Source organism: Triticum urartu, chromosome 5A (genome assembly GCF_056163025.1).
Source record: "Triticum urartu cultivar PI428250 chromosome 5A, HENAU_Tu73, whole genome shotgun sequence".
Taxonomy (NCBI): domain Eukaryota; kingdom Viridiplantae; phylum Streptophyta; class Magnoliopsida; order Poales; family Poaceae; genus Triticum; species Triticum urartu.
Genome location: NC_141877.1, coordinates 446,193,946 through 446,205,874, shown reverse-complemented (window position 1 = coordinate 446,205,874; position 11,929 = coordinate 446,193,946). Strand labels below are relative to the sequence as shown.

Sequence of the window (11,929 nt, the reverse complement as noted above, 5' to 3'; positions counted from 1 at the left end):
TGATAGTAGTGTTACTATCTACAAAGCTAGAATTGTCGCAAAAGGTTTTCGACAAGTTCAAGGTGTTGACTACGATGAGATTTTCTCACTCGTATCTATGCTTAAGTCTGTCCGAATTATGTTAGCAATTGCCGCATTTTATGAAATCTGGCAAATGGATAAACAAAACTACATTCCTTAATGGATTTACTAAAGAAGAGTTGTATACGATGCAACTAGAAGGTTTTGTCGATCCTAAAGGTGTTAACTAAATATGCAAGCTCCAGCGATCCATCTATGGACTGGTGCAAGAATCTCGGAGTTGGAATGTACGCTTTGATAAGTTGATCAAAGTATATAGTTTTATACAGACTTGCGGTGAAGCCTGTATTTACAAGAAAGTGAGTGGGAGCACTACATCATTTCTGATAAGTATATGTGTATGACATATTGTTGATCGGAAATAATGTAGAATTATTCTGTAAAGCATAAAGGAGTGTTTGAAAGGAGTTTTTCAAAGAAAGACCTCGGTAAAGCTGCTTACATATTGAGCATCAAGATCTATAGAGATAGATCAAGACACTTGATAAGTTTTTTTCAATGAGTACATACCTTGACAAGATTTTGAAGTAGTTCAAAATGGAACAGTCAAAGAAAAGGTTTCTTGCCTGTGTTACAAGGTGTGAAGTTGAGTAAGACTCAAAGCCCGACCAAGGCAGAATATAGAAAGAGAATGAAGGTCATTCCCTATGCCTCAGTCATAGGTTCTATAAAGTATGCCATGCTATATACCAGATCTATTGTATGCCCTACCACTGAGTTTGGCAAGGGAGTACGATAGTGATCTAGGAGTAGATCACTGGACAGCGGTCAAAATTATCCTTAGTGGAATAAGGATATGTTTCTCGATTATGGAAGTGAAAAAAAAGGTTCGTCGTAAAGGGTTACGCCGATGCAAGTTTTGACACTAATCTAGATGAATCTAAGTCTCAATCTAGATACATATTGAAAGAGGGAGCAATTAGCTAGAGTAGCTCCGTGCAGAGCATTGTTGACATAAATATTGGCAAAATACTTATGGATCTGAATATGGCAGACCCGTTGACTAAAATTATCTCACAAGCAAAACATGATCACACCTTAGTACTCTTTGGGTGTTAATCACATAGCGATGTGAACTAGATTACCGACTCTAGTAAACCCTTTTGGGTGTTGATCACATATCGATGTGAACTATGGGTGTTAATCACATGGTGATGTGAACTATTGCTGTTAAATCACATGGCGATGTGAACTAGATTATTGACTCTAGTGCAAGTGGGAGACTGAAGGAAATATGCCCTAGAGGAAATAATAAAGTTATTATTTATTTCCTTATATCATGATAAATGTTTATTATTCATGCTAGAATTGTATTAACCGGAAACATAATACATGTGTGAATACATAGACAAACAGAGTGTCACTAGTATGCCTCTACTTGACTAGCTCGTTAATCAAAGATGGTTATGTTTCCTAACCATAGACAAAAGAGTTGTTATTTGATTAACGGGATCACATCATTAGTTGAATGATCTGATTGACATGACCCATTCCATTAGCTTAGCACCCGATCGTTTATTATGTTGCTATTGCTTTCTTCATGACTTATACATGTTCCTATGACTATGAGATTATGTAACTCCCGTGTGCCGGAGGAACACTTTGTGTGCTACCAAACGTCACAACGTAACTGGGTGATTATAAAGGTGCTCTACAGGTGTCTCCAAAGGTACATCTTGGGTTGACGTATTTCGAGATTAGGATTTGTCACTCCGATCGTCGGAGAGGTATCTCTGGGCCCTCTCGGTAATGCACATCACATAAGCCTTGCAAGCATTGCAACCAATGAGTTAGTTGCGAGATGATGTATTGCAGAACGAGTAAAGAGACTTGCCGGTAACGATATTGGACTAGGTATTGGATACCGACTATCGAATCTCGGGCAAGTAACATACCGATGACAAAGGGAACAACGTATGTTGTTATGTGGTCTGATCGATATAGATCTTCGTAGAATATGTATGAGACAATATGGGCATCCAGGTCCCGCTATTGGTTATTGACCAGAGACGTGTCTCGGTCATGTCTACATTGTTCTCGAACCGTAGGGTCCGCACGCTTAACGTTACGATGACAGTTATTATGAGTTTATGCATTTTGATGTACCGAAGTTAGTTCGGAGTCCCGGATGTGATCACGGACATGACGAGGAGTCTCAAAATGATCGAGACATAAAGATTGATATATTGGAAGCCTACATTTGGACATCGGATTCATTCCGGGTGAAATCAGGATTTTACCGGAGTACCGGGGGGTTACCGGAACCCCCCCGGGGGTTAATGGGCCTACATGGGCCATAAGGGAGAAGAGAGGGGCCGGCCAGGGAAGGCCACGCGCCCCCTCCCCCCTAGTCCGAATAGGACAAGGAAGGGGGGGCGGCGCCCCCCTTTCCTCTTCTCCCTCCCCCTTTCCTTCTCCCGCCCCCGATGGGAGTAGGACTCCTCCAGGCGCACCCCTTGGGGCCGGCCGCACCTCCCCCTCCCTCCTTTATATACGGGGGCAAGGGGGCACCCTAGAACACACAAGTTGATCCTCGTGATCGTTCCTTAGCCGTGTGCGGTGCTCCCTTCCACCATATTCCACCTCGATCATATCGTTGCAGTACTTAGGCGAAGCCCTGCGTCGGTAGAACATCATCATCGTCACCACGCCGTCGTGCTGACGGAACTCATCCCCGAAGCTTTGTTGGATCGGAGCCCGGGGAGCGTCATCGAGCTGTACGTGTGCTAAGAACTCGGAGGTGCCGGAGTAACGGTACTTGGATCGGTCGGATCGGGAAGACGTACGACTACTTCCTCTACGTTGCATCATCGCTTCCGCTTCGGTCTACGAGGGTACGTAGACAACACTCTCCCCTCTCGTTGCTATGCATCACCATGATCTTGCGTGTGCGTAGGAATTTTTTTGAAATTACTACGTTCCCCAACAAAAACATCGTTGTGGTGGAGGAAGATTCGAAATACAAAATCCCACTGGTTTGGTCACAACCGCTACCCTGCGACCAAACCTATGAACTCCAATCTCGCCGGTTGGACTGACCAGAGAGAAAACTATGCCGCTAGATCCATGGCTCACCATGGTGGGGTTGAAGATGTAGCAACTCTTATTCGACGCGGCGTCATCACCCACACCTCACGCCGCACGTCGAAACCCTAAATCTATCCATACGTACAGCCTGGATGCAAAACCCAATGACTCCCCTATTCTCACGTCATCGGTTTGGCAGACGGGGGAGGAGAGAGAGCCCCCGTATCGTTGGATTCTATATCTCTAATCGAATAAGTTGACTTTGTATAGGCATTTTACCGGCAGCTATGGAGATAATTGCTCTAGCTACCATTTTAGATACCCCCCCCCCCCCCAAATTTCATAAAGCATATGATCTGGTATAACAAAGGCAACCCGATATTCGGGGGACCCCTTTCCCAAGCCCATACGTGTTTCCGTGGGTCTTAGTGTTACTGGTTTGTCGGACGTACTCATATTTTTCCATCACGAAGTGCATATCGTGTTATTGCTCTTCGTCTTGCTTCTATATGTCTCGGCGTGATTCAAGCAGGTTCAAGAGCTTGAAGAGCATTTCTACCAAAACAAATACTATTGCCTTGGCAGGATTTTCCTCTCATTCTTCATCTATTTTGTTTGCGAAATCTGGTTCTTTTGGGATTATTTCTATGGTTCTTCCTTAGTTCCATCTCCACTGCAAAACTGGGCATGAGAGTTTCTTGTCATATCCATCTCCTCGCGAATGAAATGAGAGAACCATCTAAATTTCGTCATTGGGTGGAGAAGAGAAAGGGGAGCGAAAACCGCTGGCGTGTTAGAGGTTGTGAAGCTTAGTATCGCATTGAAAATAGCCTTAGACTTTGGCCGCAAAAGAAAAAGAAATGAAAAGAACCTTAGACCTCCATTTGGCACTCCCATACACTGAAGGCAAATTTCCTTGCTGCCGCACATCTGAGCAAAGCATACACGAAACGCTATTGGTTACCGTCCAAATCGTCGCTCCAAACAAGAGATGTGAAGATAAAAACCGTCTGAAATCCTACACTACACGGGAAAAAAACGTCACAATCAACCCTTCGCTCTCAATATGCCCGGCCGAACGTCAATTCTACCAATCATATGACCGTTTCCACGGAGCAAAGAAGCTGTGATCCTCTCAACGTTTTAGATAGAGAAACAAGAACATACACATACAAGCGCACAGGCACAGCTGCAACGCTGTTTGTACCCGAAATTTACACAGCGAAGAATCCAATGCTCCTTGCTTCGGAGTGTTCTCTTCCCTTCTTCCTACGCCTATATAAACCATGCATGCAAATGGTACCTCTCATCTCAGACTCACCAAAGATGAAGACCATTTCTTCATTCTCCCTGCTTGTCCTCTGCCTGGCTGCACTGCAACTGCACGCCAATGCCTCCCACTCCCAGTCCCAGTCCCAGGAGGCTCAGCTCAAGAAATTCATCTCGTCTAGGAAGAACAGCGCCACCAGCAGCGACACGTTCCGAGTGCGTAACATAGCTGACAGGGTTGCCGGCAGCCTGAGTGCGGAGAGCACCGTCTCTGACCAGAGCTCCATGAAGGCCGCCGACAAGATCACGGCGTTGCCCGGGCAGCCGGAGGGCGTCGACTTCGACCAGTACGGCGGGTACGTGACCGTCGATGCGGAGAACGGCCGCGCGCTCTTCTACTACCTCGTGGAGTCGCCTTCCGGTGCCTCGGACAAGCCACTCGTCCTGTGGCTCAACGGAGGTTAGAGTGATCCATATGTTGATAACTGAGCATCTCTTGTGGAAATTTCTCAGCAGTGACACTTCTTGCGTACACAGGGCCAGGATGCTCGTCGCTGGGATACGGCGCAATGCAGGAACTTGGCCCGTTCCGCGTAACCGAGGACAACAAAACGCTCAGCAGAAACGTGAACGCCTGGAACAACGGTAACCCATGGGCCATGGCCTCTCTTACTCATCAATCTTTGAATTTGTCCTGCCTTATGTCACTGGAAATGGACCCCGGGCCCACATGGAAGTTTCAGGGACAAATGATTTTGAAGTGTCGAGTAAATTAAAGTGTGAGAAATGATCAAATTAAGAGACTAATTGTTTGCTTGTGAAAAATAATGGCAGTGGCTAACGTGATCTTCCTCGAGTCGCCTGCCGGTGTGGGATATTCCTACTCGAACACGTCTTCGGACTATGATCTCAGCGGAGACGAGAGAACCGCCGATGATGCCTACGTGTTTCTGGTGAAATGGCTTGAGAGGTTCCCGGAGTACAAGGACCGCGCCTTCTACATCTCCGGGGAGAGCTACGCCGGACACTACGTGCCGGAGCTCGCCGCCACCATCCTGCTCCACAACACATACAACAATAGAACCGTCATAAACCTTCAGGGCATCTTGGTACGTGGAACTAACTAGCTCTACTTCGATGAAACATTGTACAATTTTCGGTTTTTCTAACTTGGATCATGTCTTCTATATTTGAAGGTGGGCAATCCATACCTTGATGGGAACCAGAATATTAAGGGGGCCGTTGACTACTTCTGGACCCACGCGGTGATGTCCGATGAGGTCTACGCCAATATCACCAAGAACTGCGACTTTGACAACTTGAATGGTACATTTACAGATGCCGCCTGCATGGGAGCGGCCGTGGCGTTCGACTCTGGCTACATCGATGGCTACAACATATACGCTCCGGTCTGCATAGACGCACCCAATGGAACGTATTACCCCGCTGGCTACGTGAGTCCACACTTCTTATCTTTCTGAAGAACATCATTTCTTATCAAAACGAGAGAAAAATGGCCAACGTTCTGTTTGAAAAAAACTAGCTCTATGTGCTGAACAGCTAACCGTTGTATTTTTCATCTTCAAATTGCAGTTACCTGGGTATGATCCGTGCAGTTACTATCCTACGGATGCCTACCTCAATGATCCAGCGGTGCAGATGGCTTTCCACGCTAGGACGACGAAGTGGTCAGGCTGCGCGTAAGATCCTCCAACTGGAGCTAATGCACACTGATTTCACGGACATGGATTTTTAGGGCACTTGCACTCAGGCCCTGCTATCCTAGCCGTCCAATATCGCTTTAAGATCCGTGCGACACAACTAACTTTCTATATGAAATTTTATCTTTTCTGTTTCTCTTCACATAAAACATATCTTGAAGTTCAAACCTATGCAGCATGGCAAAGCTTTCTAACTAGAATCTATGATAAATCTTTCAGAACTTTTTGTCCGACATAAATACTAAAAATATGATTTTTCAATCAAACAATACGTTTTTTGTATATTTATATTTGACAAAAAAATCTGAAAGATTTATCCTAGATTCTACTTAGAAAGCTTTGCCACGTTGCATAGGTTTGAACTTCAAGATATGTTCTATGTGGAAGAAACAAAAAAGAAAAATGTATTTGCACGGATCTTAAAGCAGGAAATAGATGGCTAGAAAGAGAGGGCCTGGGTGCATGTGCTTTAATATATATTTTCGCTGATTTCACCCACACATTCGTACCTCATGTGACTTGTACATGCATGCAGAAATTTGAACTGGACAGATGGGCCAATGTCCATGCTTCCAACCATGAAATGGTTGATCGAAAGCAAGCTGCCGATTTGGATATTCAGGTAGTAACAGACAAGTACTAGTACAATCCAATACTCTCACACCGCCGTTTGAAAGTACTTCAATAGTAACAAACCTGCCTGCATTTTTTAGTGGTGATTTTGATTCTGTGTGCCCGCTGCCGGCGACGAGGTATTCTATCCAAGACATGGCCCTCTCTGTGACCACTCCATGGCGCCCATGGACAGCAAAGGAGGAGGTAAACCCTGTTGTACAAACTAGCATTCATCTTAGATCACCTTGAAACGGGTGGTTTCTGACAAGGATGGCTGCACTTTCAGGTTGGAGGATATGTTCAGCAGTACGCGGGGGGATTCACATTCCTATCCGTGAGGGGAGCTGGCCATATGGTTCCATCCTTCCAGCCTGAGAGGGCATTGGTGATGTTGAGCTCATTCCTGCAAGGGGTGCTCCCACCTTACGTAGAACAGCAGTGATTCATGGTGCCCATAAATCTCCATCCCATGAGAGGCCTTGGTTATCGTCAAGCTTCATGAGAAGTGCTACCTACAACCAACGTGGATGGAGTTGCCATAGTTTTTCAATCTCTTGGAACATTTGTTTGCTTAATGTGTGGTTTAGTTAATATACGTGTATCCAGTTACTTACTGTTGAGAATTGTTGTCCTAGTGGACATGGATTTCTTTTGAACGAATTTATTACAATATCTAAAATAAATATAAGCATAAATTATTTTTACCATTGATTATTTTCATGATAACGCAAATAAGTAGGGGAGATGATACCCTTAGCAGGCCTGAAAAGGGTACATAAGACATCTCATCAGTGGTGCAAAGGCACCAATAGCTAGTAAGCTCCACGTGCTCCTTGAACCCGCACAACCACAATACACATCCCTTGTTAATCGTAACATCCAGAGAAACTTACGGGCCGCTCGCCAAGCACATGTTGCCAAGATGTGATGGCATGCGATCCTTTGCTCCTAACTATGCAATCCAAGGACGCTAAGCCAACCATATAGCCAATGTCGCCATTGATCTAGCCACTGGAGCCAAGATGCTTGCACACCAAATCACGCGGTCTATCTATGGACCACATGGACACAACAACACATCTATGCCGGACATTAGCCAGAACTAGTTGTGGCAACTCCATCGAGACATATCACAAGATTGTCACCCCCTTTTTGCAGGTACACAGGACAGTGATACTCACCGATGCACTAGCCACCACCAAAGGTCACCATATTCCATACATCAGGGTGGCCACTCATGCCAAGGAGTATATGAATTGCATGATCGTACCATGACACTAGTAGAAAAGAGGGCTTTGGTTCAGGCCGGGTCAGCTCATTAGTCCCGGTTCAGTCCAGAACCGGGACCCATGGGGGCATTGGTCCCGGTTCGTGAGGCCAGGGGCATATGCCGGGCCTCGTGGGGGCATTGGTCCCGGTTCGTCATGCCCCTTTGGTCCCGGTTGGTGGGACGAACCGGGACCAATGGGCCTCGCTCCTCGCACACCATCATTGGTCCCGGTTGGTGGCTTGAACCGGGACCACGGGCTTCCCTTTAGTCTCAGTTCATGCCACGAACCAGGACCAATGAGGTGTCTATATATACCCCTCTCGCCCGCGAGCAGAGCACCCCAGTGCTCTGTTTTTCTCTAGCCGGCGAGGGGAGGGCTTTGTGGTGCTCTAGCTCACCTCCTATGCACATGAGGTGTTCGATGAAATGCCCGAGCCACACTAGTTAAGCTTTCTCCTCTCGAAGCTCGACCTCAAAGCTCCATTTTCCTCGAGATTTGTTTAGGTTTAGCGGCCCGTCACGTCCCATTCCCGTCTTCACCGCCGTCGATCGCCTGCACCGATCTCATCACCGGCACCACCGTGGTGAGCCTCTTGTTCTTATCTTCTTTCTGAAAGAAAAAAATTCTTACTTTAGATAGATACTTGTCTAATTTTCTTACTTTTATTATTGCTTGTTATTATATAGTGCGGTGGTTTTGGTATCCACCCCCGTCGGCCCTTGTCCTGGATATGATTCGGATGTGGTATATATTATCTTTTTATAACTATTTGGTTCATTTATTGTTTATGACAATTATGCCGACCAACGTGACATAGATTTTATTTATCTAGGAGGTAGTTGAACCGGAAATTCCAACCGACCCTATTGTCGAGAGGTTAAATTTAGTTGAAGAAGAAAACAATTACTTGAAGGAAAAAAATAAAAAAATTGAGGAGGAGAAGATGATATTGGAGGTGCATGTTGCGGATGTCGTCGATGATCACAAGATCAAGATGGATGCAATGCGGTTGAAGATGAGAAAGATTAGAAAATATGCCATTCATACCGAGGCTTGGTATCATTATGCCGTTGGATCAATTGTTACATTGGTTGCGATTATGATCGCATTTGTTTTCGCATTGAAATGTTTTACATAGTTTCAATGTATGGTTTAATTAATTAGATGCTCTGGAGAGCTATATGTTGTTAGATGAGAACTATGTATGTACTTTGGTTTTAATGTGATGATGAACTTCTATTAATTTGGTCACTTAATTATCTATTCATGATGTTCTGTGATGGTTTTTGACACACTTAATTATATATAATGCACGCAGATAAACCGGCAATGGATGTACGGTGAAAGGCACACCTCCGAGTACATTAAGGGCGTGCATGATTTTTTCGAAGTGGCTGAGGCAAACAAGCAGAATGGTTTTATGTGTTGTCCATGCCCTAAATGTGGGAATACGAAGTCTTACTCTGTCCGGAAAATCCTTCACACCCACCTGCTTTACAATGGTTTCATGCCACACTATAATGTTTGGATGAGGCACGGGGAAATAGGGGTTATGATGGAAGACGACGAAGAAGAAGAGGACGATGACAACTATGTGCCCCCTGAATACGGTGATGCTGCAATGGGGGAAGCTGCTGAAGATCAAGAGGAACCAGACAATGTGCCCAATGATGCTGCAACGGGGGAAGCTGCTGAAGATCATGAGGAACCAGACGATGTGCCCGATGATGATGATCTCCACCAGGTCATTGTCGATGCAAGGACGCAATGCGAAAGTCAAAAGGAGAAGCTGAAGTTCGATCGCATGTTAGAGGATCACAAAAAGGGTTGTACACCAATTGCGAAGATGGCAACACAAAGCTCGGTACCGTACTGGAATTGCTGCATTGGAAGGCAGAGAATGCTGTGCCTGACAAAGGATTTGAGAAGCTACTGAAAATATTGAAGAAGAAGCTTCCAAAAGATAACGAATTGCCTGACAGTACATATGCAGCAAAGAAGGTCGTATGCCCTCTAGGATTGGAGGTGCAGAAGATACATGCATGCCCTAATGACTGCATCCCCTACCGCGGTGCGTACAAGGATCTGAACGCATGCCCGGTATGCGGTGCATTGCGGTATAAGATCAGACGAGATGACCCTGGTGATGTTGACGGTGAGCCCCCCAGGAAGAGGGCTCCTGCGGAGGTGATGTGGTATGCTCCTATAATACCACGGTTGAAATGTCTGTTCAGAAACGAAGAGCATGCCAAGTTGATGCGATGGCACAGTGAGGACCGTAAGAAAGACGGGAAGTTGAGAGCACCCGCTGACGGGTCGTAGTGGAGAAAAATCGAGAGAAAGTACTGTCCTGAGTTGGCAAGTGACCCAAGGAACGTATGGTTTGGTTTAAGCGCGGATGGCATTAATACTTTCGGGGAGCAGAGCAGCAATCACAGCACCTGGCCCATGACTCTATGTATGTATAACCTTCCTTCTTGGATGTGCATGAAGTGGAAGTTCATTATGATGCCAATTCTCATCCAAGGCCCTAAGCAACCCAGCAACGACATTGATGTGTTCCTAAGGCCATTAGTTGAAGAACTTTTACAGCTGTGGAATGGAAACGGTGTACGTACGTGGGATGAGCACAAACAGAAGGAATTTAACCTGCACGCGTTGCTGTTTGTAACCATAAACGATTGGCCCGCTCTCAGTAACCTTTCAGGACAGAAAAACAAGGGATACCACGCATGCACGCTCCGTTTAGAAGAAACTGAAAGTATATACCTGGAAAAATGCAGGAAGAATGTGTACTTGGGCCATCGTCGATTTCTTCCGACCAACCATCAATGTCGGAAGAAAGGCAAGCATTTCAAAGGCGAGGCAGATCACCAGAATAAGCCCGCCATGCGTACCGGTGATCACGTACTTGCTATGGTCAATGATTTACACGAAATCTTTGGAAAGGGTCCCGGCGGACTAGCTATTCCGAATGACGCTGAGGGACACTCACCCATGTGAAAGAAGAAATCTATATTTTGGGACCTACCCTACTGGAAAGACCTAGAGGTCCGCTCTTCAATCGACGTGATGCACGTGACGAAGAACCTTTGCGTGAACCTACTAGGCTTCTTGGGCGTGTATGGGAAGACAAAAGATACACCTGAGGCACGGGAGGACCTGCAATGTTTGCACGAAAAAGACGGCATGCCTCCGAAGCAGTATAAAGGTCCTGCCAGCTACGCTCTTACGAAAGAAGAGAAAGAAATCTTCTTTGAATGCCTGCTCAGTATGAAGGTCACGACTGGCTTCTCGTCGAATATAAAGGGAATAATAAATATGCCAGAGAAAAAGTTCCAGAACCTAAAGTCTCATGACTGCCACGTGATTATGACACAATTGCTTCCGGTTGCATTGAGGGGGCTTCTACCAGAAAACGTCCGATTAGCCATTGTGAAGCTATGTGCATTCCTCAATGCAATCTCTCAGAAGGTGATCGATCCAGAAATCGTACCAAGGCTAAGGAGTGATGTGGCATAATGTCTTGTCAGTTTCGAGCTGGTGTTCCCACCATCCTTCTTCAATATCATGACGCACGTCCTAGTTCATCTAGTCGATGAGATTGTCATTCTGGGGCCCGTATTTCTACACAATATGTTCGCCTTTGAGAGGTTCATGGGATTCCTAAAGAAATATGTCCGTAACCGCGCTAGGCCAGAAGGAAGCATCTCCATGGGCCATCAAACAGAGGATGTCATTGGGTTTTGTGTTCACTTCATTCCTGGCCTTAAGAAGATAGGTCTCCCTAAATCGTGGTATGAGGGGAGACTGGCTGGAAAAGACACGCTGGGAGGGGCCTCAATAATATGCAGGGACGGATATTCTTGGTCTCAAGCACACTACACAGTTCTACAGAACTCTACCTTGGTGACCCCATATGTCGATGAACACAAGAACACTCTG

General features: G+C 45.8%; 1 protein-coding gene across 1 annotated transcript; it reads left to right on the top strand.

The window, feature by feature from the left end:
* Positions 1 to 4,434: 4,434 nt before the first annotated feature.
* On the top strand, positions 4,435 to 7,155 carry LOC125556175 (serine carboxypeptidase 1-like). Its single transcript, XM_087522867.1, has 8 exons — positions 4,435 to 4,837; positions 4,915 to 5,022; positions 5,212 to 5,486; positions 5,574 to 5,831; positions 5,971 to 6,077; positions 6,634 to 6,720; positions 6,812 to 6,917; positions 7,000 to 7,155. The coding sequence occupies exons 1-8, from the start codon at positions 4,435 to 4,437 to the stop codon at positions 7,153 to 7,155; spliced, it is 1,500 nt and encodes a 499-aa protein (XP_087378993.1).
* Positions 7,156 to 11,929: the final 4,774 nt, after the last annotated feature.